Source organism: Leptonychotes weddellii, chromosome 10 (genome assembly GCF_054177405.1).
Source record: "Leptonychotes weddellii isolate Sample4059 chromosome 10, ASM5417740v2, whole genome shotgun sequence".
Classification (NCBI taxonomy): Eukaryota; Metazoa; Chordata; class Mammalia; order Carnivora; family Phocidae; genus Leptonychotes; species Leptonychotes weddellii.
The window spans coordinates 112690404-112714392 of NC_138378.1; the positions used below are offsets into that span (position 1 = coordinate 112690404).

The 23989-nt window shown below is 49.7% G+C and overlaps 1 protein-coding gene across 1 annotated transcript; it reads right to left on the reverse strand.

The window, feature by feature from the left end:
• Positions 1-4462: 4462 nt before the first annotated feature.
• MYCN (MYCN proto-oncogene, bHLH transcription factor) lies at positions 4463-10502 on the reverse strand. The gene is made up of 3 exons (XM_081797173.1): positions 10294-10502; positions 8201-9107; positions 4463-5979 (listed from the first exon to the last, which is right to left on the reverse strand). The coding sequence occupies exons 2-3, from the start codon at positions 8988-8990 to the stop codon at positions 5375-5377; spliced, it is 1395 nt and encodes a 464-aa protein (XP_081653299.1). The 5' UTR covers positions 8991-9107; positions 10294-10502; the 3' UTR covers positions 4463-5374.
• Between the last annotated feature and the right edge of the window lie 13487 nt (positions 10503-23989).

Consider the following 23989-nt stretch of genomic DNA (forward strand, 5'->3'; position numbering starts at 1 on the left):
CAGGTAACCCTGGTCAGTGGCCTATGAAGGGATTTCCTTTACAAGTAAGGAAAACTAATAAACCATTGTAGAAGGCGTAGATGTTCCGAGGCACTCGAATTCCTAGGCTCCGTCTTAAAATAGGCTTCAAAGCTCACATTCATTTGTTTCCAAGGTACCCGTTTTTAGGTTTTGTAAGGCCTCTTTTGAGAAACAAAAGTCCGCAAACTTCTTGTGGAGCTCAGGCTTGTGAGTTTGTTCTACCAGCAAATGTTTCTTAGAGATTCTTTGCCCTAGTAACATACTGGGGAAAAGGCGAGAGGGGGGCACCGACATGCCTAGTTGTACGGGTGGGGAAACTGCACAGCCTGTGGGTGTGGGGGGTCTCACCTCAGAGCCACTCTCTTGCTTCCCCTCCAGGGAGTGAACGAGAGAGGCTGTGGGGGGACACTTGCCAGTGTCCAAAGGGAGATGCAGGAGGAAGAGCCCTGAAGCCCAAGGCTGACGCTGGGTGGCCAGCCGAGCGGCCATGACAGTGCTCAGAGCTGGGTGCTGTCCTCCTGGGGCCCACGCCTCAGCTCCTGCCCAGTACACCTTCCCCACCATCTACTCAAAGTTGCCACCTGCCTCCCTCCCTCTCTGCATCCCTGAATTCCCCCTTTTCTTCTTCGTTTTCAAAGCATCCACCACCTTATTGAATGCTGTTTCATTTATCTGCTTATTAGGTTTCTTTTCACTGTTGTCACTCTCTCCTAGACTATAAAGTCCACAAAAGCGGGGATTTGGGGGAGTTCTGCCTCTTTTTTTCGTTAATGTCTCCCAAGTGCCTGAAACAGTGCTTGACACAGGATAGGTGCTAAATAAATAGTCGCTGTGAGAGAGAGCAGGAAAGAGAGGAAGGGAGGGAGGGAGAAAGGGAGGGACGAAGGGAAGAAAGAAGAAAGAGTGCCCATGAGCAGACTGTATGTTCTCACATACCTCTGAAGTGGGAGATTGAGCTAGATGGCTTCAAAGCCTGTTCCAAACCTAATAACCTCGGCTTCTAAAAACAATCCCAACTAGGATTTTCAAGAGAGCCACAATAAAAATTAATGAAAGTCAAACCCAGAAGACCCAACTCCCAAAAATGGGTATATGATGAACTGGCCAACACTCCGGAAGGGTAGTGAAACTCCGGTGTAAAAAACACTCGGTGATTGCTATGGTGTTACACAGGATAGGGGGGCCTTGTCCCGTTGTCACCACAGTACAAACAGTCAATGGCCTCAGAGAAGTCTCCAAGCCTCCTCAGGCCTGTGGTAGACCAGGAAACCAGCTTCCTCCAACCAAGAGAGAGCTCCAAACTGGAGCTCACAGGTGCAGAGCCTGATTCAGCCCTGGGACCCCTCTTGTGCTTTGGCTCAACACTCCCCCATCCTCCACCAGTCCCTCCTGTCCCTCCTGCTTCTACACCAGGCCCGGGGACTGAACTTCCTTCCAGACTGTGGGCTTCCTGAAGACAGGCCTCTGTGTGCATTTGCCTTCACTTCCAGCAGTCAGTACCAGACATTCAGCAATGCCTTAAGGGATGTTTCCCCATTTGTATTAGCCTGGGAGCTCGCGAACCAAACTGGGGCTCGCAGGACGCACATGAATAAAGGAAATCTTCCCTTGGCTCCTTCCTCGGCTGCCTCCTCAGCCACCAGCCATTCTGCTGGCATCCGCCAAGGTCCTGTCATCTTCAGTCACCAGGCAAGTGGAACTGAAAGATCAGAGGTGAAGGGGACACAGTACCTGCCTTTGGGGACTCCATGGTCTAGGAGGTATCGAGGTGATGAGAGCTCTTGAATCTCCAGCAGTGACATCAGATCAGGAGCTAGATGAGGCCCACCTGGGGGGATGAGAAAGACCACTTGAACAAGACGACATGGGGTTTGCCTTTTGAGGTTGAAAAGGATTTCAATAAACAGAAACTGGATAACCCGGGAGGAGAGAATGTGCTGAAACAAGCTAAGAGGTAAGAAAGCACGACCCTGTCTGGCGCGGCTGGAACAAGAGCACCTGCAGAGGGGCGGGGGTGGGGGGTGACTGAGCTGCTAAGCCTCATGCACCAGGCTGAAGGATCTGAACTTCATCTTCTATGTGGTGGAGAGCTCCTGGAAGCTTTTAATGCAGGGTTGGTAATCTAGAATAAATACAGACACATGCTGTAGGTGGACGGACGGGCCAGGGGTTAGAGACGCAACAGGGTAAGCAGCGGGAAAGCCAATACCATGGAAAGAACACTGCGTCCATCATCCGGAGACCCGACTCCAGTCCTGGGTTTGGCCGCTTGTTCGATATGGGATCCCACGACCCCCTTTTATAAACTAAAATAATTCCATGAGATGAGCTCTGTGCAACATCGAAGTCCTATGACTTATTGATCTAACTCATGTAGAGCAGTTCCTCAAGTCTCAAAACTGCTCTTGGAACACAGAGATGGTTTCTCGTGTGCTTGAATTGAGTGCTTCGATTCTTCTGAGTACAGCGATTACTTTATGGGTAAGTGCAGGGCTCAACTGGGTGATGCTTTCCCTCAGCTGGTCCGGGAAAAGCAAGTAAGTGGCATTTCACCTTAGTTATAATATTATAATTCATATATATGATCCACCTAATGCAAAAAGTTCTTTTATGTAACAAAATAAAGAACATAAAAAGGGTGGTTAAACTAACAATGAAAAACAAGAGATGGTAGGCTTTAGAAGAAAAGAGAGGATGGGCACCAGGTATGTGGAATGAGAGCACAGAATTTGTCTCTGAGCTTCCCAGCAGCCAGAGTGAAAACAGAGCCTGGTGGGAATTAGTTTAGAGCCTAATTCATCACAAGTTTTCCTCTTTCATGGCTAGAGTTCCATCTCATCCAAAACACTTAGGCAGGCCTCTTATGGACCCAGAAATAGAGAAATTGAGATGATTGAACTTAACTTCGAGAATCTCAATGACTTTGGGATGCCTGGGTGGCTCAGTCGGTTAAGCATCCAACTCTTGGTTTCAGCTCAGGTCATGATCTCATGGGTCTTGAGATCAAGCCCCACATCTGGACTTCTTGCTCAGAGGGGAGTCTGCTTGAAGATTCTCTCCCTCTGCCCCTCCCCCCACTTACATGTGCAAGCACACGTGCCCAGGCTCCCCAGCACACTCTCTCTAATAAATCTTTAAAAAAAACCTCAATGACTTTGAGGTCACTTAACTTTCTTTTGGCTCATGAATACACAAACAAGGTGCAGAGGCTGCAGGGTGATTGCGGCCTGTGAAATGCAGACAGGAAGTCTTTTGGAAAGACAACTCAAAAAGGACTTTAAGTTTCATGTCTTTCTAGTGTGGGGATGGGGCAAGTGGAAAGATTATTAAACAAGATTCTCATGATTCTCAACATGCTCTGACCATCAGTGTCCAAGGCAATACTGTCAACCTCATTAGCTTTAGGATGTGTGGCTGTAAACTGGGCTGAGGAGGACCTCAAGTTCTAATCCCCCACTGGCTTTTATAAAATAGCCAAGCAGACAGGGACCCACATGGCCTGGATTCTCCCATCACTGCCCCTCACAAGCGGTGTGACCAAGACAAGCATTATCATCGCTGGACCCGTCTTCTTGGCAAAGCAAAGGCCCTTTTCTGATGAATGAACCCTTAGACAAATGGCCGCAGTACTATTTTTTACCCCCAAGAGAAATAGGTTATTTGTAAGCTTTCAGCTCTGAGCTGAATGTCTCTGAAGCCAAGGTAACACGTCCCATCAGGGAAACTCAGAAATGCCTTCCTAGCTGAACTGTGCCTCCCTCCATTCCGCTGACCCTGGCTGTCCTCCAGAGCCCACAAAGGTTAATCCTGCTCCCACAGAGCAGCCCAAATACCTGTGTGAAGTCAACAGAGTTACATGCGCCCCAGTGTCTCTCCTGAAGGCACATGGCACTTGATCTGGGCCATACACCTGTTGCTTCATGAGGTCCTTGCGTGCATCAGATTGATCGCTCCTCCAGGGGAGGAACCAACTTCACCTTTTTATTCTGCTACCGTGCCTAATGCAGAACCTCAAATCCTAGTGCATTTCGGAGAATACGTTCTTGGAGACAAACTACATGACCTCATAAAGCCATCCGTCAATGGGACAAATATTACCGATATAGGCAAATTTCACAACCTTGATTATACTTCTCACTCTAAAGGATTGACCGAGACTGGTGTCTGAGTTTAATTCCATTAAATGGCCAACATGTATGGAAGTGCTTTGTGAATGACCGAATGCTAGTTGTTACAGCGCACAGTCACCAATAACGTCTCCGTTCTGTGTAATCTGGAAGAAACACCTTCACCTTCCTAAACTCCGTTCCCTCCACACCAAGTGGGGAAAGTGGCCCTGCCCCAGCGGGGGCTGCACAGACATAAAAGGGCTGCCTAGGGAGCCCAAGCTCCCTCCATAACGATTTAACTAATGTTATTAAGGAAAAAAAAAAAAAGCTGCATCATTTAATTGCTATTTATTTTCATAAACATGAGGTATTTCAAAGTGCTATAAGATGCAGCACTAAATATATACATTTTGAAGAAATTAAACACAGAACTTTGCATTTACCCAGTTCTATGCACCAAACATGAACAAATACATTAACAGGAAGAAACAGGCTAGGAAAAAGGCATATATATATAGTAAATTTCTTTACAAAAGTTTCTTAGTTCAAAAAGTGATAAAGTAATATCTACTCAAAACTTTCACAACTCATTTTCATACGAAAATATAAGTATCAAATTTAGTTATGTATCAGCATCATACTAAAGTATACAGGCAGTGTAAGAATTAGTACAGTACATAACAGAGATTAACAATATATTTGTATACAAAACATGCTCCTCAAACATTGAGGTATTACAGTACTTAGGTATGAACTTCCGGTCTAATACTGGCCGCAAAAGCCACCTCTCATTACCCAGGACGTATACAAAAGGCGGGTGTGTCCGTGGTATTTACAGAAATGTTCCCCAGGGGTCTCAAATGGCAAACCCCTTCTGTGACATCTGCTGGAACTTAAGCACCATTTTTAAAAAGAAGGAATGACTTTCTGTTGTTTGGAAACTTGGAACAAACAAGGTGACTTCAACAGCCCAGAGGCTCCCAACTGTCACGAACTTCGACCGCGGTCTCGGAGGGGACATGGAGGACACTGCAAGGGCCACCCGGCATCCCATCACGCAGGCCCTCTGCCGAGGTCCTGGCAGAACCCCCACATGTCCTGCTCCCCACCCAGATCCAAACTCGACGGGGGGACCGATTTGAAAGTAAACCAACATTCTTAATGTCAACACAATGTTTGTTAAAAAAAAAAAAAAATCAAAATGTGCAAAGTGGCAGAGTGACTGTCCAGTTTTCGAGAAATGTTTAGCAAGTCCGAGCGTGTTCGATTTTCTTTAGCAACTGCTGCTGCCTCGCCTGCAACTTCTCCTTCTCCAGCAAAAGCTGATGCTCCTCAGCCTGAAGGGAGTGGACGTACTCGGTGGCCTTTTTCAAAATGACCACCTTGGCAGCCTTCTCGTTCTTCACCAGCTCTGGCACGTGGTCCCTGAGCGTGAGGAAGCTGGACCGCAGGTCATTTCGGCGCTGGCGCTCCAGAATGTTGTGGTTCCGGCGGCGCTCGCTGTCCTCCGAGTCAGAGTTGCGGGGACTCAAGCTCTTGGCCTTCGGGGGGATGACACTCTTGAGGGGGCGGGGGGAGGCTTCGCTCTTGATCTTCTTCTGGGGCGGCACATCCTCGCTCTCCACATAGGGAGAGGGGGCGGCGTAGTTGTGCTGCTGGTGGATGGGGACGCAGCGCTTGAGGATCAGCTCACCCGACGGGGCCCTCCCCGGGCCCAGGGCTGCGTTCTTGGGGCGCACAGTGATGGTGAAGGTGGTGACGGCCTTGCTGTTGGAGGAGGACCGCCGCTTCTCCACAGTCACCACGTCGATTTCCTCCTCCTCGTCTTCCTCTTCGTCATCTTCGTCATCTAAGAACAAGATGGGAGTCATTCTCTTGGTGAGACACACAGGGACCACCCTGAGCTCTACACTTGGTCTCTCCTGGCAGGCACCGGCCCATAGCTTGCAGGCATGGGGATCCACCCACACAGATGTGCACAGGGTCCTACCCAGCGTCTCAAAATGAAATACATCTGGAAATTCCACCTTGCCCACACTCCTAGACCCTTCAGCCTCCACTCAGACTTTAGCAGGTGGCAAAAATATAAACTCCTTGGGCTTCGGGGTCGGACAGAATCTGACTCCAGCGCACACGAGTTGGGGGGCCCTGGGCAAGTTAAACTTTTGAAGTCTCAGTTACAACGGGGATAATACCACAGGGTTGTTGAGTTGGACAGGGAATACATAGAGAACCGGGCCTAGCAGCGGATGCTCAGCAAACGGTAAGCTTTTACCATCATCGGTTTTTCCCAAAGACTCGCTCATATTTCTATCTCCACACTTAAGACCCAAGGATCCCCTTTTCAGGAGCCTCTCTTTTAGCAACTGACACATAGTTGAGTTTGATTTTAAGTCCTTATGCTGAAAGGGCAATTTAATGAACTGAGGCAGAAAAATAAACCTGAGTTTCGGATAGTAAGCAGGTGTTTATCTAACAAAGACCAAATCTGAACTACAAAGTCGGAATCCACAGGAACTCTAAACCCCAAAGTGGGGGGCCCCTCTTCCCAAAGTCCCCGTCAATAACAGCAACACATAAACATGTAGCGTCATGTCTGCGTTTCCCCTCTCTCCTCCTCTACTACCTCGCTGGGATCGCAAATTACTGTTTAAAATGCAAGCATGAAAACCAAAACACATCTTCTGCCTGATCTGAAGGGGGCCGGAAAGCTGAACAATTGTGGGATTTGTTCTAAAGCCGAAATGTGAGGCTGTTCCAGTCTGTGGGTCCCTTTAAGCCAATGTTTTGGTTTTCTGCCAAGAAGACAGCTGTTGGAAGGAAGTGCTTCCTCACTGAGAGCTGTCAAGGCACAGACATTAAAGGGACAGACCCCATTCAAACTGGAGTCTTATCACCAAGTTTCCTTCCAGGAGCCTTAGAGGGATCCATCCTCGGCCCTCAAGGACACGGTAGGCTTTTTATCCACCTGCATTCTGAGAACACCGGGTTTTCAAGATCCAATGGGGCCCCAGCTCCCTCCCACCCGCCTCTAGCCAGGACAAGGGCTAGTCAAGTGTTTGGACAGAGTTCTTTACCTCCAGAGTCCCAGGCAAAGTCTGGGTTTCAACCCAACCCTACAGCTGAAGGCAGACATCGGCACACAATAGAAGCGATCAGTGGGTGCCTTCCAGCGCGTGTGTGCATTCCTGGAGGGCCTAAGTGCCCGCCCTCACCTTGAAGGGCACTGGGTCACAGAGTCACTCTGATCTGAAATTAGTCCCAGAATTCTCGCCAGAGACAAAACGGGACCCAGTTCGCACTGCACCGTGTAAAGAGGCAGCCCCTTGAGAATGGACACAACCGCTGTTGTCCTTGCCACCAGCTGCTGAATGGAGGGGGGGGAGGAGGGAGGGAGGGAGGGAGGGAGGGAGGGGTGCCCCCACCACCCCCAGCCTTTCAGATCCTCCGCGGGCCAGTATATCGCCGCCTGCTGGCCACCGACCAGGAGCAGAGAGCCCACCACCCACCGAGGGCGGGGAAGACTACCCAGGCTTGAGAAAAATAAATAAATAAAACCGGTAGTAGCCATCTGGGCAACCTCCCTCTACCTTCCTGCGCCCTACCTAGAATTTTTCACCGCCTTTATGTCTTCTCCCCGCACCTGCCCTCCCCTGACCCGGGAGGCAGTCCCTCTCCACCCTCGTGCTAACAGGTTTCTGCACCGAAAAGGCACCCAGGGCACCTCTACACTCCCACCCAGGTTTGGGTACCCAACTTTTCCTAATTTTATCCCTAGACTGGCTACAACAGAGGTGGGGGAATGGGTGAGGGCCAGGGATCGAGTCGGGCTCCCGGAGAGGGTGGAAGGAACTTTGGTGAGGGTGAGACTTTGGAGAACACCCTCTTGGCAGCTTCCACTCCCCCTCTCCTCCTCATCCCGGAGCTCGGCTTGGAGGAAACTGGCCCTCTGCCACCAACATTACCTCTAAAAATTACCCCCCAAGCCAAACCCACGAAGAGTAACAAAGGGAGCGCGACTCCGGCTCCAGTGCTCCCGGGAGGCAGCCGGCCTCCGGCACGGTCTTTACCTGAGTCGCTCAGAGTGTCCTCTCCGGAGGTGCTGAGAGCCTTGTGGTCACCGCCACTGGCCGGGCGGCCGCCGGGGCGCGGGGGCACGGCCGCCGGGGCGCCGGCCGAGGTTGCGGCACTCGCCCCCGAGGCGACCGCAGCAGCGCCCGCCGCCGGGGCACCGGCCGGACTGGCGGGCGCGGGCTCGCGCTTGTTCACCGGGAAGGGGAAGACGACGGCGGGATCCACGCACTCGGCGGCCGGGTGGGCGAGCTCCGCGGGCAGGGCGGCCCCGGCGCGACCCGCCCCCGCCGCCGCGCAGTGGCCGCGGCCCGCAGGGCTGGTGGCGCCCGCTCCCGGGCCCGGGGCTGCGGGCCCGGCGGTCGGCGGCCCGCGGCCGTGCTGCAGCTTCTCGCTCACGGCGCGCTCCAGCTTCTCGCGGGCCGAGAAGCCGCTCCACATGCAGTCCTGGAGGATGACCGGGTTGGGGGTGAGGCCGCCCAGGCCCCCCAGGCCGAACGCGTCCTCCTCGGCCGGGTTGCCCCACAGGTCGGCCTCGGGCAGCAGCATCTCGGTGGCCCAGTTCGGGGGCTCGGGGCTGTGCTCCGGGAAGGCACGGCTGGGCGACAGCGGGGGCGTGGGCAACAGCTCGAACTTCTTCCAGATGTCCTCCCCCGGGGGGGTCGAGTCGGGGCCGCCGAAGTAGAAGTCATCTTCGTCCGGGTAGAAGCAGGGCTGCAGCGAGTCAAACTCAAGGTCTGGGTTCTTGCAGATCATCCCCGGCATGGTGGACGCGGTGCAGCTCGGCATCGGCTCGCCTCCTGGCCGGCGAATGAGGGCTTCTTTCCGCTCCGCTCCTTTTAGTTAGGGGGGAGCTTCCTTCCCGTGGGGGGCGCGGAGGGCGGGGGCCCGCGCCAATCTCCGACACTGCAACCGACAGACACACCGGGAGAGGGTTGGCAAGCGGGGCCGAATGGGGGGGGGCGGGCAGTGGGCGCCCCCTCTCACCCGGCTCCTCCGGCTCCCCTCAGAGCCCCCCACTCCGCCTGGTGCTCCCGAAGGTGGAGGAAGTTCTGGCTCTCGCTCTCTCCCTCCCTCCTTTTGTGTACAAGCTGTCTACGACAGGGGGTGGGAGGGGGCATGCAGATGCGGGGGGTGGTGGCGTGGCTCTGCAACTTTGGAAACTGCCATTTCATTCACACTCGGCAGTGCCTGGGGGAGGGGGCTGCTCCAGGCTGCAGAATCCTAGCTCTCTCCAGCTCCCCGACAACCCAGTTGCACCGTGGAGGTCCAGCTGCTCAAAGGAAGCCCAGGGCTCCAACCCAGCTACCGGGCGTAAGACCTCGAGTACCCTCAATCCCTCCTTTGTAAAATTGCAACCTCGGGAGTGCAAACGATAGCGGGGGATTTAGGAAACTTTGCAAATGGAAAACGCCTTTCTCTAGACCGAGACCAACGATGGGCACCCAAACCCACAACCCCCCCCCTCCCAAATTAGAGCAGACGCCCCTCAGCAATCCGTCCGCTGCAGGGAGAGTCCTGCCAATAGCTTATTTTGAACCTCTCTAACCCCACCCCCACTCTTCCAAACCCCCAACCAACGTCGTATTCCTGGGAGAAGGGAGCGCCTGAACCCCAGTTCCCGGGAATGGTGCAGGGTCGCCAGGAGAGCTGCGTCTCCTCGGGGCTGGAGCAGTCGTGACCCAGATTACCACCGCGGCGGCCTCGCCCTGTCTAACCCCCCTCTTCTTCCTCCAGGGGCACCCTTCGGAGAACCCCAACCTCGGGGTGGGGACGCACCGACTCCCCGTCAGCTCAAACACGGATAAATGTTCTAGAGAAGGGCGAATTTCTTCCCGATGGAGCCATTACACCCACCCTAGCAAAGGCTGTAAAAAGGATTAGGGCGGGTCTCTTCCACCCGGGGTGCCTTCGGGGCTGGAACCGGCTTTTCAGGGAAAACCCCGAGATGGTTTTGTTTCGGAAGCAGCAACAGTCCCCCGAGGACATTCGAGCGCCCTGTGCGCGAGCCGCGATCCCGTCCAGGGCTTGCCTTCCCGCCGCGCTCGCCGCCCAGGGGGGCGCGGGGCAGTTTGCAACCCCCGCTCCTTACCTCCCGCCGACTGCCGGGGATCCAGGGGCGATTCTGCGCGGGGGTCTCCGGGTGGCCCGGGGGTGGTGGTCCTCGGGTGGCTGCAGTCTGTGCGCGCTTGCGCCTGGCTAGCGCTAGCTCGGCTCCAACCCAGTTCCCAGGAGCCCCCCGCATCCACCCAGCGCGTCCAGACAGATGACTGTCACTGGCTGCGCTTTGAAGCTCGGGGGATATTATTAACTGAAAAATCTGACACACCCGGGGGGCGGGGAGAGAAGGGGGCTGCGGCACAGACAAGGGGGAGGGAGAAAGGCAGTGGAAAGCGGCTTTACCCCGCCCTCTTGATTTCCATAAAAATCAGGGGAGGCGCCAAGGCTTTCGCGCCAAAAGCCACTTGCTTTTCTTCTTTGCAGAGAGGAGGCTGCAAAGCTGGGAAAGCCCGGGGTGTGCTCCTCCCTCGCTTTTAGACCCCCGGGCTTGCACCCGGTGCACTCTGCGGACCAGCTGTGCGCCGAGCGGTGCAATGCAGCACCCACCCTGCGGGCCTGGCAATTGCTTGGCATTAAAATATTTTTTCCGGAGGTCTCCGGGGGTGTGTACTGGGGGAGTGGGGCGGGGGTTTGGGGGGTGGGTTGGAAGCCGAGGCTCCTCACCCAGCCCCCGCCCCGACTGCGTTTGTGCTCGGCTGAGCTCGACGCCAACGTGGAGCAAGGCCTGGCGGTGGGGTTGTTTGTGTGTGATCTCGAAGGGAGGCTAGACCGAGGGTGCAAAACGGGGGGAGGAGGAGGACGCGCCCATTTAGGAACGAGACCGCAGGATGTTTCTAGTTTTAAATTGAAAGGAGAGGGGCGCCCCCCTTGTTTAAAAATAAATAAATAACTTCAGGCTACGAGGGTGGCGCCGCGGCGGTTTCTTCGGCCGAAGGCGACACCTCGCGGAGACCGAGCAGAAAGCGGAGCTGCTGGGCCGGGTCTTGGGGGCTGGAGTGGGGCCACCCCGCCGCCCCCGTGGCCCTGTCACCCAGGCCTCCCCACTGCGCGGCTTCCGAGGGGGCAGGAGCGTGAGACCCTCCCCACGGGCTCCCTGATTAGCCTTGGCAAAGCTAGTATTTTCCCGAATTAGGGGAAAGCTGAGCAGGTTCACATCGAAGTTACGGGGCACACCTCCTGGAGACCAAACCTCGGCTCAAAACCCTTGACTCCAAATTGTTGGAGGCAAAAAAAAGAAAAGCTGCTATTGCTGCTTAGCTTCTTGGTGCCTCAGTTCCCTCATTTGTGAAGTTGGGATTAGTAGTGGTGCTTACATCATAGGGCTATTTTGAGAAAAGAGCGTTGTAAAAGCGCTTAGAACCGGCCCAGCACCCAGAGTGTCAGCCTCTAGCTGATACTACCAGATGGGGAGTCTTCCGGAGAAATGAAGACCCCCCCCCCCCAATCCGGCAGTATGGCCCTCTCTTCTTATCCCACCGCCGTGTGAAATCTTCACTTCATTCTGGTCAAGCTATTTTACAGGTGTAAGGGTGGGGGTATCAGATCATTGCCCCTACCCGAAACTCCCCAGGAAAACCCCAGATCCCCTGGGCCGCCCCCTTCACAACCAAATAGACCATGAGGTGGGTTTTTCCTTGGAAAACATTCCCCCGGGGTGGTTTGGGGTAGGGAAACCTGCCCCCCCCCCCATTGGGGTGGGAAAGTTTCTCCACCTCCCTTTTCCCAAACTGGAAATATGGCTCATCCCTGCCATTCATCTCAGCATTCAAACTAGTTACGGGTGAGGATGCAGAGGGTCAAGGGGCAGCCTCTAAAATGCTCCCATATTAGCATTTGTGAAGGGCTCTTCAACCCTTACCCTGGATGCCTACATAATTCTGGGGAGAGAGGCAGATTCCCAGAGTTCTAGGAAGTGGCCCATGAATGAGGATGAGCTGCCCTTCCAAGCACCTTTATTATTATTATTTCTTTCACATATGTAAAACGCTTCACCTTTGCAAAAGCCTTTAACACCCCCACTTCTGCTTTCCCTAACCCCCTAATCTAAACTCAGCCCTCCTGCTGTATTCTCTGCAAGCATCCTGGATTTTCCTTCAGAGCACTTACTGCCATTTGTAATTATATATGCCTGGGAATGTTTGCTCAATGCCTGCTTCCCCCATGAGGCTGCGGGGGAAAACAGCCTCTGCCTCCCTCACTAGACCTGTGAGCTCTGGAAAGAGAGGCCTTGTCTGTTTTGCTGAGGAGGGATCCTCAAAGGCAAAGCAAGGTACCTGTATACAGCAAGTATTTGATATTGTTCAAGGCCGAGATCCAGAATGAGTCCTAAGGCGGCCACCTCTTCCAAGATAGTTTCTGTTTATTGGCAACAGTGGGAGAGAGAAATTAGTGTCACTCCCGAATCTTCTTCAAGCCCCCAGCAGCAGCAGGACCCAGAAAAGACCCTCAGAATAGCCTGCCCTACCTTTTTACCAAAATGAGAGGAGCACTGTTAAAATAGGCAAGAGGGCCCCTGTTACGACATTTAAAAGTCCTCCCCTTGTCCTCTCTCACCACACATGTGCCCTCCACCATGCCATTAGTCTTTCGTCCCTTGATAAAAAAAAACAGAAGAGGAGGGGACAGGGAGACAAGAGACCTGGTTACTCTGCGTGCCTCCCAGCGAATCAGGTATCCTTCCAGGACCTCAATCTCTAATCTCCTCTTTTTAATGCAAACCAGTAATTACTGACAAGTCTGAATTTGAAGGTTAACAGAACGATAAAATTCAACAAGTATTTATTGGTGCCTTCATTTGCAAATGGTAAGATAAAAGACTTCCGCCGAGAAACCTGGCCACTGCTGCTTCCTAGTCGGCTTGTAGAGAAACCTGCACATTTCTTTTTTAAAACATGGAAACATTCTCAGGCTACGTGAATGCACATTAAATAAATCTTCAGATGGCTTCGAAGACGAGGCTTGGTTCGGCACGTGTCTACTCTGTCCCAACTCAGAACAGAGATGAGTGAAAGAGCTCGCCCTGGATTCAGAGGGACACACTCCTCAAGTAGACCAACGGGTAACACAGAGTTAGACACAGGATTGGGTTTATAAATAAGGAGAGTTTTGAGGGAGAATGTTTTGGTCTACAAATCCCTTTATTAAAAACAAAACAAGGGGCGGCTGGGTGGCTCAGTCGTTAAGCGTCTGCCTTCGGCTCAGGTCATGATCCCAGGGTCCTGGGATCGAGCCCCACATTGGGCTCCCTGCTCAGTGGGAAGCCCGCTTCTCCCTCTCCCACTCCCCCTGCTTGTGTTCCCTCTCTCGCTGTGTCTCTGTCAAATAAATAAATAAAATCTTTAAAAAAATAAAAAATAAAACAAAACAAACCACACACACATTCAGAAGGGTCCAACCCATGACTGACTAGGAGATCCACGTCTAGGTAACTCCCCCCCCATCTCCTGATCATGAGTGAAGGGACTGCTGGGTCCACAGGCCACAGTTTCTCCTAGGAACATCACTGGGTCCCTCCCCTCAACAACAACAACAACAACAACAAATGCATCAATTTCTGCTGATTAAATCCTGTTAAATCCTTGACTCTTCATTTGGAATAAAGTAAAATCTAGCTCCCTGCCTTACTCAATTGCAAAATAAAAAGCAAATAAACAACAATGACAACAACAAAGAAACTAAAAGCATGGATTGAAGATTTAAATAGCAAGAAGTAAGAATATAAAAGTATAAGAAGAAAATAGAGATTGGAGTATTTTCTGAGAGACACAGCCCAGAAGCAAGGAAGGAAAAATGGAATTTGACAATAAAAATTAAAATTTACAGTTAAAATACACCCTAAGCAAAGTCAAAAGACAACAGTGTGATAGAAAATACTTGCCTCATATAGAAGAGACAAAAAGTATATCCCATGTATTAAAAGAGATGTACACATTGAATAGGAAAAAACAGCCTGATAGTAGTAGGAGTCCAGGATAAGAGTAGGTAATTCACTGCATAGGAAATGCAAATTGTTCATAAACATATGAAAAGATGCTCAGCTTCACTAGTACTCAGGGAAATGCTAATTAAGTCTCAAAGAGATTAACATTTTTTTGGTCTAGCAGATTGGCCCAAGTGTTGGCAAGGCTGAGGAGGGGGTGGGGGCCTCTCCCCCAGGACTGGTGTTCCAGCTCCAGGAGTAAAACCATTCCCACTCTTCCATCTTACAAGATATAATAAAACAAAAATATGTATACAAGAATGCGTGTGGCAGGATTTTTCCTTATAACAAAAATACTGAAAACACTCTAAATGCCCATCAATAGGAGAATGGTTGAATCTATTATAATAGATCCATGTAGCAGAATAATAGGCAGCCACTAAAAGTATCTATAGGTAATGACTAAGAAAATCTCTGTGTTTAAGAAGGGAAATAAGCAAGGTACAGGTCAATGTGTCTGGCATTTTAATTATACTCGCACTCACATCTGTCTACACAAACCCACCAGCCAATTGGGTGGAATGTGCAACAAGTTGTTAATAGTGGTTTATTTTGAAGAATGGAATCAGACAGAGGGAGAAACTTTCCTCTTACTTTTATGATTTTTTTTAACCATGGGAATTATGAGCAAATTTAATTTTTTGTTTGGTTATTATTTTTCAAAAAAAATATTTTTGTTACACCCCAGGAAAGCTAATCATGAAGCTAATCATTTGGGGGGGGGGGGGAGTAAAGAATCTTCTTGTGAAGCCTAAAGTCATTTCCCGAAGTTCTCCGTCGTTTCCCAGGCTGGTTGGCATTCTTTCAGACCAAAGTGGTGCTGAACTAAGTGAGCTGAGGGCGTTCAAAGAGACCAAGATGGGACAAAATGGCACTGGTTTAATTAGGATTAGAATCAAGCCAGCCAAAGCCATTTAAAGTACATGATGTTGCATGTGCCCAAGGCAGGACCGATTTTTTTTTTTTTTTTTTTTTTTACTTTTGAGGCTGGAGGAAAATCTGAAATCCAGCAATGAGAGGGTTTGGGGATGGAGAGTGTTATTGGCACAATTATGTTTAAAACAAAAATGATCCTCATTGAATACCGGTAATTGACAGATTTAGAAAAGAAGTATCCGACAGGGCCTGCACTCCCCTCACAGACTGTGATTCTGCCTTGTTTGAGGCAGGTCAAGCAGCCCCCTCCCCTGGGAAGCCTTCTCCAGGCTGAGTACATTACAGAGCCCCAGGGAAAGCGCAGAACTGGGGTGTGTGAAAATGCTCTGTAAACTGCAAAGAACAATGTGGATAGAAGGTGCTCTTGCTGCTGTAGAATTGAAATTTCCATTTATCTTATGTTCTCCATGTGAAAAGGCAAGCCGGAAATGCTGTCCTTGGAGGCAGGGAGGTTGCTCAGGGCCAAGGCACCCTGGGAATGGATGAGGGCGATAGGGTCCCCCTTTGTAAGCTCAAGGGTTTGCACGGAGGAGAATCCAGTCTTCCAAGGAGCCCAGAGGGCTGCAAAGAATCCTCACCGCACATCCGCTCTGTGAATCCACTCGGCATTGCCCCTCAGAAGGAGTGAAGCTCTCTACCTCCCATCTTCTTTCTCATGAATACTCTCCCATCCCCATGACTGAATTTGGGTGTATCCACCATCTACTACTTGAGGTTTTCAGATGCCCTCTTCAAGTGATTCCATAATAGATGGTTGATTTGCCCATTGATTCTTGGGTATTTCAATTTCCTTCGATGCTGATGACACTCCCTAGAGTTCCAGGGACCACCCAGGCCCACCTTAATGTCTGCCTGGGGGCCCTTTCTGTTTCCTTGTGTTTAAATAGTGATCAGTGATAAGCCTCTATCTGTCCATTTCCAGAAACTGCTGCTTCTGGCCTAGAAAGTCTTTCTTTTCTGCTTCAAGTCCTTTCCTCAAAGATCTGCTGGAGACTCCAGAAAGGAATGCTGATCTTTCCCCAACCCTGCTTTTTCCCTACAGCTCTCCACTGATTGCACACAGCCTGCCACCCGCTTGCACAATCCACTTGCGTTCTTTATCGGGGTCCTGCTGTGTGTAACGCCCCTCACAAGGTTAGCAGTTCCTGAGTGCAAGGAACCTATCCCACCTCACCCTCACACCTTGCATGGTTTCTGCTCCCATGAATAATGACAAGAACCAAGCTTGGAAGCCAGCCGGGCCAGTGAGCTCTGCCAGACTGGGTGATCCTGATAGCCACGCTGAGCCTTAATGTCTTCATCTTTAACTTAGCATTTCGTGAGGATTAAGTGGGGTAGCATCCATAAGGTCCTTGGTTTATAATGACAGTGCAGTAATGGTTTAGTCCCCTCCCTTCGTTCTTGCCCAGCCTGCCTGTGGGGGGCTCGGCGAACCCTCCATCAACAGACCACAGCATTTGGGTTCCAGGTTGAGCTTTCTGAAGCTGCTCCTCAGATGTACTGGGACTAGTTAATGATCTCTTCTCCAACCAGACCCACCCCTGGGTGGGCCCCCTCCCTCTTCTTAACTTGTCCTTGACCTAAGTAACTTTGCACTTGGAAGAAGGTACTGCCAAGTCAAGGTAGCAGAAGGCAGAAACAGAGCACAAGACCACAGGGGAGAAAACGAGTGCCTTCCAGCCCGAAGTTGTGAACTACTTGAAGAATCTCACACTGGTCTTTTAACTCCTCTTGGCTTCACTTTCTTGGTTCATAAGATGGGAATAATGAGTCCCATTCCTGTTCTTTTTATTATTCTTTTTTAAAGATTTATTTATTTAAGAGAAAGAGAGAGTGCACGTGCTAATGAACAGGGGGAGAGGCAGAGAGAGAATCTCAAGCAGACTGCCGTCTGAGCGTGAAGCCTGACTTGGGCTCCATCTCAGGATCCTGAGATCTTGAGATCTTGAGATCTTGACCTGAGCTGAATTCAAGAGTTAGAGGTTTAACCAACTGAGCCACCCAGGCACCCCTCCTGCTCTTCCCTTAAGGGAGAGATGATATGCATGGAGAAGTGGGTTTAGGTTCAGAAATTAAGTTTAACATCCTGATACCATATTGTTTCTATATCTCAGGCAAGTCCACTTCCATCAGCCGGTTTTCTAACCTATCAATAAGGGTAATAATACCCCTTTTATTGCAACAGAGCAGATATGAGACCCACAATCAAAATAAGACCATGCACCTTACCTTGTGTTATATTATGAACTCCAAGAAACCGTGGGGGTGAAGGGCTTTATTTTAATGTAGCAAATGCTTGAAAAATGGTAAAATCTCTACACAGGAACAGTGTGGGATTCTGTGTGAAGTTCCTAAGACAGGGCTGTTTGGGATGGACGCTAGAATCATCTTACAATATTTATGATGGTCATATTTCCTGGTAAGTGGTATCAAATCCAAAAACCTGTCAAAGGGACAGATGGCATTCTTAGCACAAAAGAGGAAACCAATTAGAAGTTAAAATACAGAAAAATGGGAACTTGTAAATGCTAACAAATTGTTTCAGTGTGGAGGACTGTGCTATTTTCCCTGACACTTGCTAAGGAAGGTTTCCGTCTGGTTCGGCAAAGCTCACGGGGCACTGCCTGTTAGTGTCTAAAGAAATTTCACAAACTCTTTCTTCTATTCCCCTTGATTTCAAACTTTCATACCTAACCCAAGTTGTCAGGCAGATGCTGACAATTGCACCTTGTCACTTAGACAGTGACAGACTGTTTCTTTGCAGCTCAGAAATGAACACTAAGCGCTAGGCTTTAAGAAGCAATTTCTAAACACTATCCTTGCATTCATTTAGTCTATCAACAAACATTTATATATGATTTCTTTATAACTTCTGCACTTAAGGTACCTACAAGCCAGGGGGGTGATAGACAAAGACCTTTATAGAAAGTTCAGGTAAACTTACTTTGTGCTATAACATATTGTGTCATGGAGGAATGAGCTTTCACCTCGACACAGGGGAGCGGAAACATGGCTTCACAGACTGGGAGACATTTAAGCTGTGGGATGAGAAACGGGAGTTTGTCCAGGAGGTAAGGGTAGATAGGGTTGTATCCATCAGGATGGGTGAGGGTGTGCTACAGTAACAAACAACCCCCAAATCTCAGTGGCTTCATAGAACAAACGCTTATTTTTTGTTCTCATTACATGTGACAGCATCCTTATTAGACAAGCAGGCCCTCATGAAGAAAGACCACGGCAAAAAATATTTCCAGATTGCAGCTGCTAAGCTTTTTGTTAAAGCTTCCCATTGGATTAAGATGGCCGCCCACCGGCCAAAACAGTATGGGGAAGAAAGAGGAAAAGCATGGCTGGGCCAAGGAGCCCTCATAAGCCGAAGGTACTGAAAATAAGCTGGAGAGAAAGAGGTATCTTGAAGAGAATTGCATCTGTGGCTAGAGCTGATAGGAATCTGCTTATTCCCGGGTAGAAGCCCCGGCCTGTTCCTGAGCCCACACTCACCGTTCCTCTGAACTCCCTTGGGCCATCGACACAGAACTCACAATTGACTCAAGGGTGGCACTTATTAGACCCTTTAAATTTTCATGATGCATGGTCATACCTGGCACAAAGGAAGTGCTCAGTAAATATCTGTGGAATGAGTGAATGAATTTCTCTTCTCCCCAAGCAAGACTGACTGATCTCTAAGTATGCGTGGAATGTCAGGACCAGCATCCTACGGAAAAGTGAGGCAACAGACCTGTGGTTCTCGAATTTGGTTTTAGTAGCAAAACCCTTTATTAAAAAATAATAAATAACGTTTACACTAAGCCCAACTTCTTAAAAAATGAGATAAAAGTGGACTGGCTGGGGTGGATTGGGAAGAGGGGACCTGGACCCCACTCTCTCAGCCTCCTTTTGGCTCCCTCTAGAGGAACCTCAGGCATCTTGAGGATTTTCAGACCCACGCTGAAGGCCACTCCTTTAGATAAATCAAATCACAGACAACAAAACCCCAGCACTTTCTCGTGAAACCAACAGATGGTTCTGGCTTCCATCTCTTCTTCCTGTTGAAAGCTGCAGTTGTCCCCATTCTCTTCTCAGGGGCTTGGGATTGTGGTGCATTTCCTCCACAATAAGGAATGAAATGTTCTGAAGAGCCATGTGTGCGTTTTCAGGAGGAGAGGTCTGAGAGAAGCCATGGCTGTGGCATCCTCATCATGGAGTGCCCTGCAGGTCCAGGGGCTGGGCCTCCTCCAGAGGACAAACTTGCTAAGCAAGGCTCCCCGTGCCTCCTGAGGGCAGGAGTCCTCGTATCTGTCACCTCTTCTGCAGAGTCAGCTTCAGGTCCGGAGGAAGACTGTCTTTCTCTCCATCTGAGACTCATTTCTCACAGTCCAGCCTGCAGAGAAGGGAAGCCGGCTCACAGTCAGCTCCTCCCCTCTGGCCCACAACATTACGGGACGGGAGTGGCAGTCCCCTCTGTGAGCAGCCTTCCGGGGCCTGCTCCCAGCACTGCCAAGGACAGCCCGACCTGCAGGGCCCTCATCACGCTCTCAGAGGGGCAAAGTCCGCTTGTCTCCTATCCGTGGCATCTCACCGGACTTCTGTGGACAGGACACGGTTGATGCCTCCGTAAACTTTGTAAACATCACCCTCCATGCCAGATGGAGTCTTTCGTCCCCTTTTCCTCGTTCTGCTCCGTGAAAACCCAGGGTCAGCCTTAGATGATGCCAGGCTCTCCACGCACCTCTGAAACCAGGAGGACGGGTGTGGGGATTTTCATTCTGTGAACTGGGGGGCGAGCGAGGTCCCCTCCCCTTCTCTGCACTCATGGAGGCCCTAACTACCCCAGTGTCACCCCAGGGAGTGCTCCTCTGGCTCAGGCCACGCTCCAGGCAGCTGGGAGGACAGCATCCCACACACGGGGTGGGGGGGGGAGGTGGGCGCTGCCCAGGTTGGGACAGAAGCCCAGTTGCCAGCCCCGTGCAGGCTCCACTGTCCCGAATTTGGTGATTTCTAACAGGTGATGTCTAACATTGGGTGATTTCTAACACCTCAAAGGTGCTCACGAAACACTGGACCCCTTACAACTGTGTTTGGATGAAGAGGAGCCCAGCCCTCAGCCTGATGTCCTAGATCGGGCTTCCTCCAAAACCAGGGGATAGCCTCAGCTCAGCCTAAGACACAAGGTCAGATGCCAAGGGGCCACTTTGCATTTTTAAATGGTCTTTCTGTTGAGGGAGGGCTTTGAGGAGTCAGGTCAAGAAAAAGCAGGTTTGTGAAGCAGACCAAAGCCCCCTTTCCTCCACCTTGCTCCCAACTCTCTCACCTCCCAGCTGCCTGGAAGCCTCCTTGAGCCTCAGTCTTCTCAGGTGTAAGATGGGGACAGTGGGTTCCTCTGTCCTTGTGGGGTCGCTATCACTGCCAACTGTGAGATAAATGACAAAATGCCGTATAACTGTGGGGTGATTCTCAATATCACAGAAATAATCCCCACTCATCCAGAATCCCCTCCTTGTCTCCTCTGGAGTATCTCCTTCCTGCTGTCTGGATCTCTGCCCTCTTTTAGAGATGAAACATCAGGTTAACCCGAATTTTTCTGTTTTCATCCAACTGTTTAGGATCATGGACCCAAAGAAAACACCACAGTTCACTGGCATTATGTCCTCTGAAACCTCTCTTTAAAAACCTAATGGAACAATACACGGCCGTGATGAGGACCAAGCAGGAGCTCAGGTCCATCTTGTAGCGTGAGATGGAAAAAGAAGCTGAGGAACAGTGCAGAACATGAGATCGTTCTTTTTTTTAAGCGTTATTGATTTATTTGAGAGAAAGAGAGAGCACGAGCGGGGTGGGGGTGGGGAATGGGGAAGACAGAGAGAGAGAATCCTCAAGCAGACTCCCCGCTGAGCACAGAGCCAGACTCGGGGCTCGATCTCAGCACTCTGAGATCACCACCTGAGCCGAAACCAAGAGTTGGACGCCCAACCAACTGAGCCACCCAAGGGCCCCCAACATGAGCTCATTCTTGAAGCAGTAACATCACACTTATAAATGTGCTTATCTCTTCATTTATGACAGGTCACACACCAGGCTGTTTGGTGGGATTATTGGGGGCTGAGATTAAGGATTGACATGGAGAGGTGGCAAGGGACTTTTCATTCGTTTTTCTAGTATTTGGATTTTTTTTTTAAACCGTGATTCGTTATTACTTATTTAAAATTTTTTTAATTAAAAAATGTTTTAATATTCCTTTTTAAATTAATGAAATTTTAAACATCAGCAGACACTTTAAATATATGGCCTTAAAATAGATTTTAATATGTTGCCTACATCCGTTCTTACTATTTAATTTTCTAAATCAGTTAAATTGAACATTCTTTCTCATATTTAAAATCAGAACCTACAGTCCTAATCATTCCATTTATTGATACAATAATTGGATACAACCATTGTTGTCTACAACCCAGGCTGAGTGCCAGACACTGGATAGATTTTTCTCACTTAATCTGCACTCTAACTTTGCAAGGTTAATTATTTTCATACCCATTTTCCATCTGAAAAAGCTAAGGCCTAAGGTCACACTGTTAATAAGTGGCAGAGCTGGGATTCTAAACCTGCTCAATCTGACTCAATCTGACCAAAGTACATATTTGTTTAAAAAAGCACCTTTCTGCGGGTTCCCATGTGTCATCTTAAGACTGCATTAAGCCTCATATATATAATTAAAACTTTTTACTTTCTTTTTTTAAGATTCTATTTTTTTAAGTAACCTCTACACCCAACGTGGGACTCAAACTCACAACCCCGAGATCAAAGCCACATGCTCTACCAACTGAGCCAGCCAGGGGCTTCTAAAAATTTTTAAATATATATTTGTACATGCAACCTGATTTTTACTTTTATTTTTTAAAGATTTTATTTATTTATTGGAGAGAGAGCGAAAAGAGAGCAGGAGCAGGGGAGGAGAGGGAGAAGCAGGCTCCCTGCAAACAGGGAGCCCGATGCAGAGCTCGATCCCAGGACTCTGGGATCATGACCTGAGCCGAAGGCAGACGCTTAACCCACCGAGCCACCCAGGCGCCCCGCGACCTGATTTTTAAGTGAATAATCAATATAGCATGTTAACTCTCTTCCCCAAACATTGACCCTGTCCCCCCAAATGAGCAAAGGCAGAGGTAGATCTTAGGATCTGCTGTCCTTTATGAAAATGACATCTAAGTGAAGGCATGGCAACTTACTAATCTGTTCAGAATGCCTTCTCAAAGATTTCTCAAATCCTGTTAAGTCTGTAGACTTCTAACAGCACAATGTGGAAAGAAGTCTGGTAGGGAACTCCCGAGAGCCCCACCCTACCGTAATCACAGAGGCAGAGGCAGAATGTGCTATCTAGCGGGTCTGTTTATTTCCCTATAGGATTCAGTTCTCAAGGGACTCCTCAGATCAGAAGGGAAGTTTTCTTTCTTTTTTTTTTTTTTAATTTATTTATTTATTTTAGAGAGAGAGAGAGAGAGAGCAGGAGAGGGAGGGGCAGAGGAAGAGGAGAGAGAATCTCGAGCCGACTCCGTGTTGAGCAAGGAGCCCTACCCAGGGCTCAATCTCAGGACCCGGAGACAGTGACCTGAGTCAGAAGCTTAACCGAGTGCGCCATGCAGGCGCCCCAGAAGTGAAGTGTGATTGGGGGTGGGGGGAGATGACTAGGAACTCCTTTCCAGTACAACATAAAGAATTTGGTAACTATTACATGAGGCCAACAGTGAATGGGGCTGTCTTGGTAGGTATTGAGATGCCTGTCACTTAAAGGATTCAAAAAGAAATGAGTGAAGCATCAGACCTGCTATAGAAGGGATTTTTGCATAAAAATAAATTCTGTGATTCTCAACTGCATGCTTTGCATTTTTTATTCATCGTTGATAAGACTACCGTGTGGCCCTAGGGGAGGACGTCCCTGAGGTGAGCCGTTCTATTGTTCAAATTCACTCTGCAGTCATAGCGTTGGGTTATAAAACCTGTTAGTTTCTGAAGGTTTGGATTTTAAAGACCATCAATCAATTGTTTGGTCCTAATTAATTTCGCTTGAGAACATCTGACATGTTAACAGAAATAGCAATTAAAATTGAATGGTGGTGTAATCACCATCTCAAATATTTAAACAATGTGATTATATAATATCTATCAACAGAGTGAAGAAAAAAACCCACTCAGGGAAATAGATGTGAAGGGAAAATAAGTATTGCTTCAGGGGTTGGAAAATGCAGTATCTTCTTATGCCTCCCAGATCTTCAAGGTACAAGACAACAAGACAAGCTCTTGCTGGCCCCTCATGCTGACTTCTGACAATGGTGAGCCCCCAGAGGCCCCACACCTTGGGTACTCGGAGCTGAAATATGCCCCGCAGTTGTCTGCTCCGATCATAATCAGACAAAGGATGTTCTGTGTTTTCCCTGAATGTGTCAGACTGCGTGGGGTCCTCCAGATCATCCCCTGAGCCTGGGGCTGAAATATTGGGGGCGGGGAGGGAGGTTCTCATTCAGCCAGGACAGATTTATTGAGGGCTTACTATGCACCCACGGGAACTTCCAAATCTCTCTTTGCATCCCTACCTTATTTCCTAAAAAACCTACACCCATCTATTTGATGCTCACAGGCATTGCCTCCTGGAATCCCAGAGATACACCGCAGTTAGCGTGTTCCAGATGAGCTCCTTATCTTTCCCCTCCAGCCGGCTCCTCCTGCCGAATTCCCTCTTTCAGTCATGGCACCACTGGTGACCCAGATCAGAAGCCTGGGAGTCAGGCTCATCTCCTCCTCTTTCTTTATCTTGCCTTTT

Coding starts and splice junctions, on each gene's coding strand:
- MYCN (XM_081797173.1), bottom strand. CDS start 8,990: ATGCCGAGCTGCACCGCGTCCACCATGCCGGGGATGATCTGCAAGAAC. Junction 5,980..8,200: donor GGACACTCTGAGCGACTCAG/GTAAAGACCGTG, acceptor TCTTGTTCTTAG/ATGACGAAGATGACGAAGAG.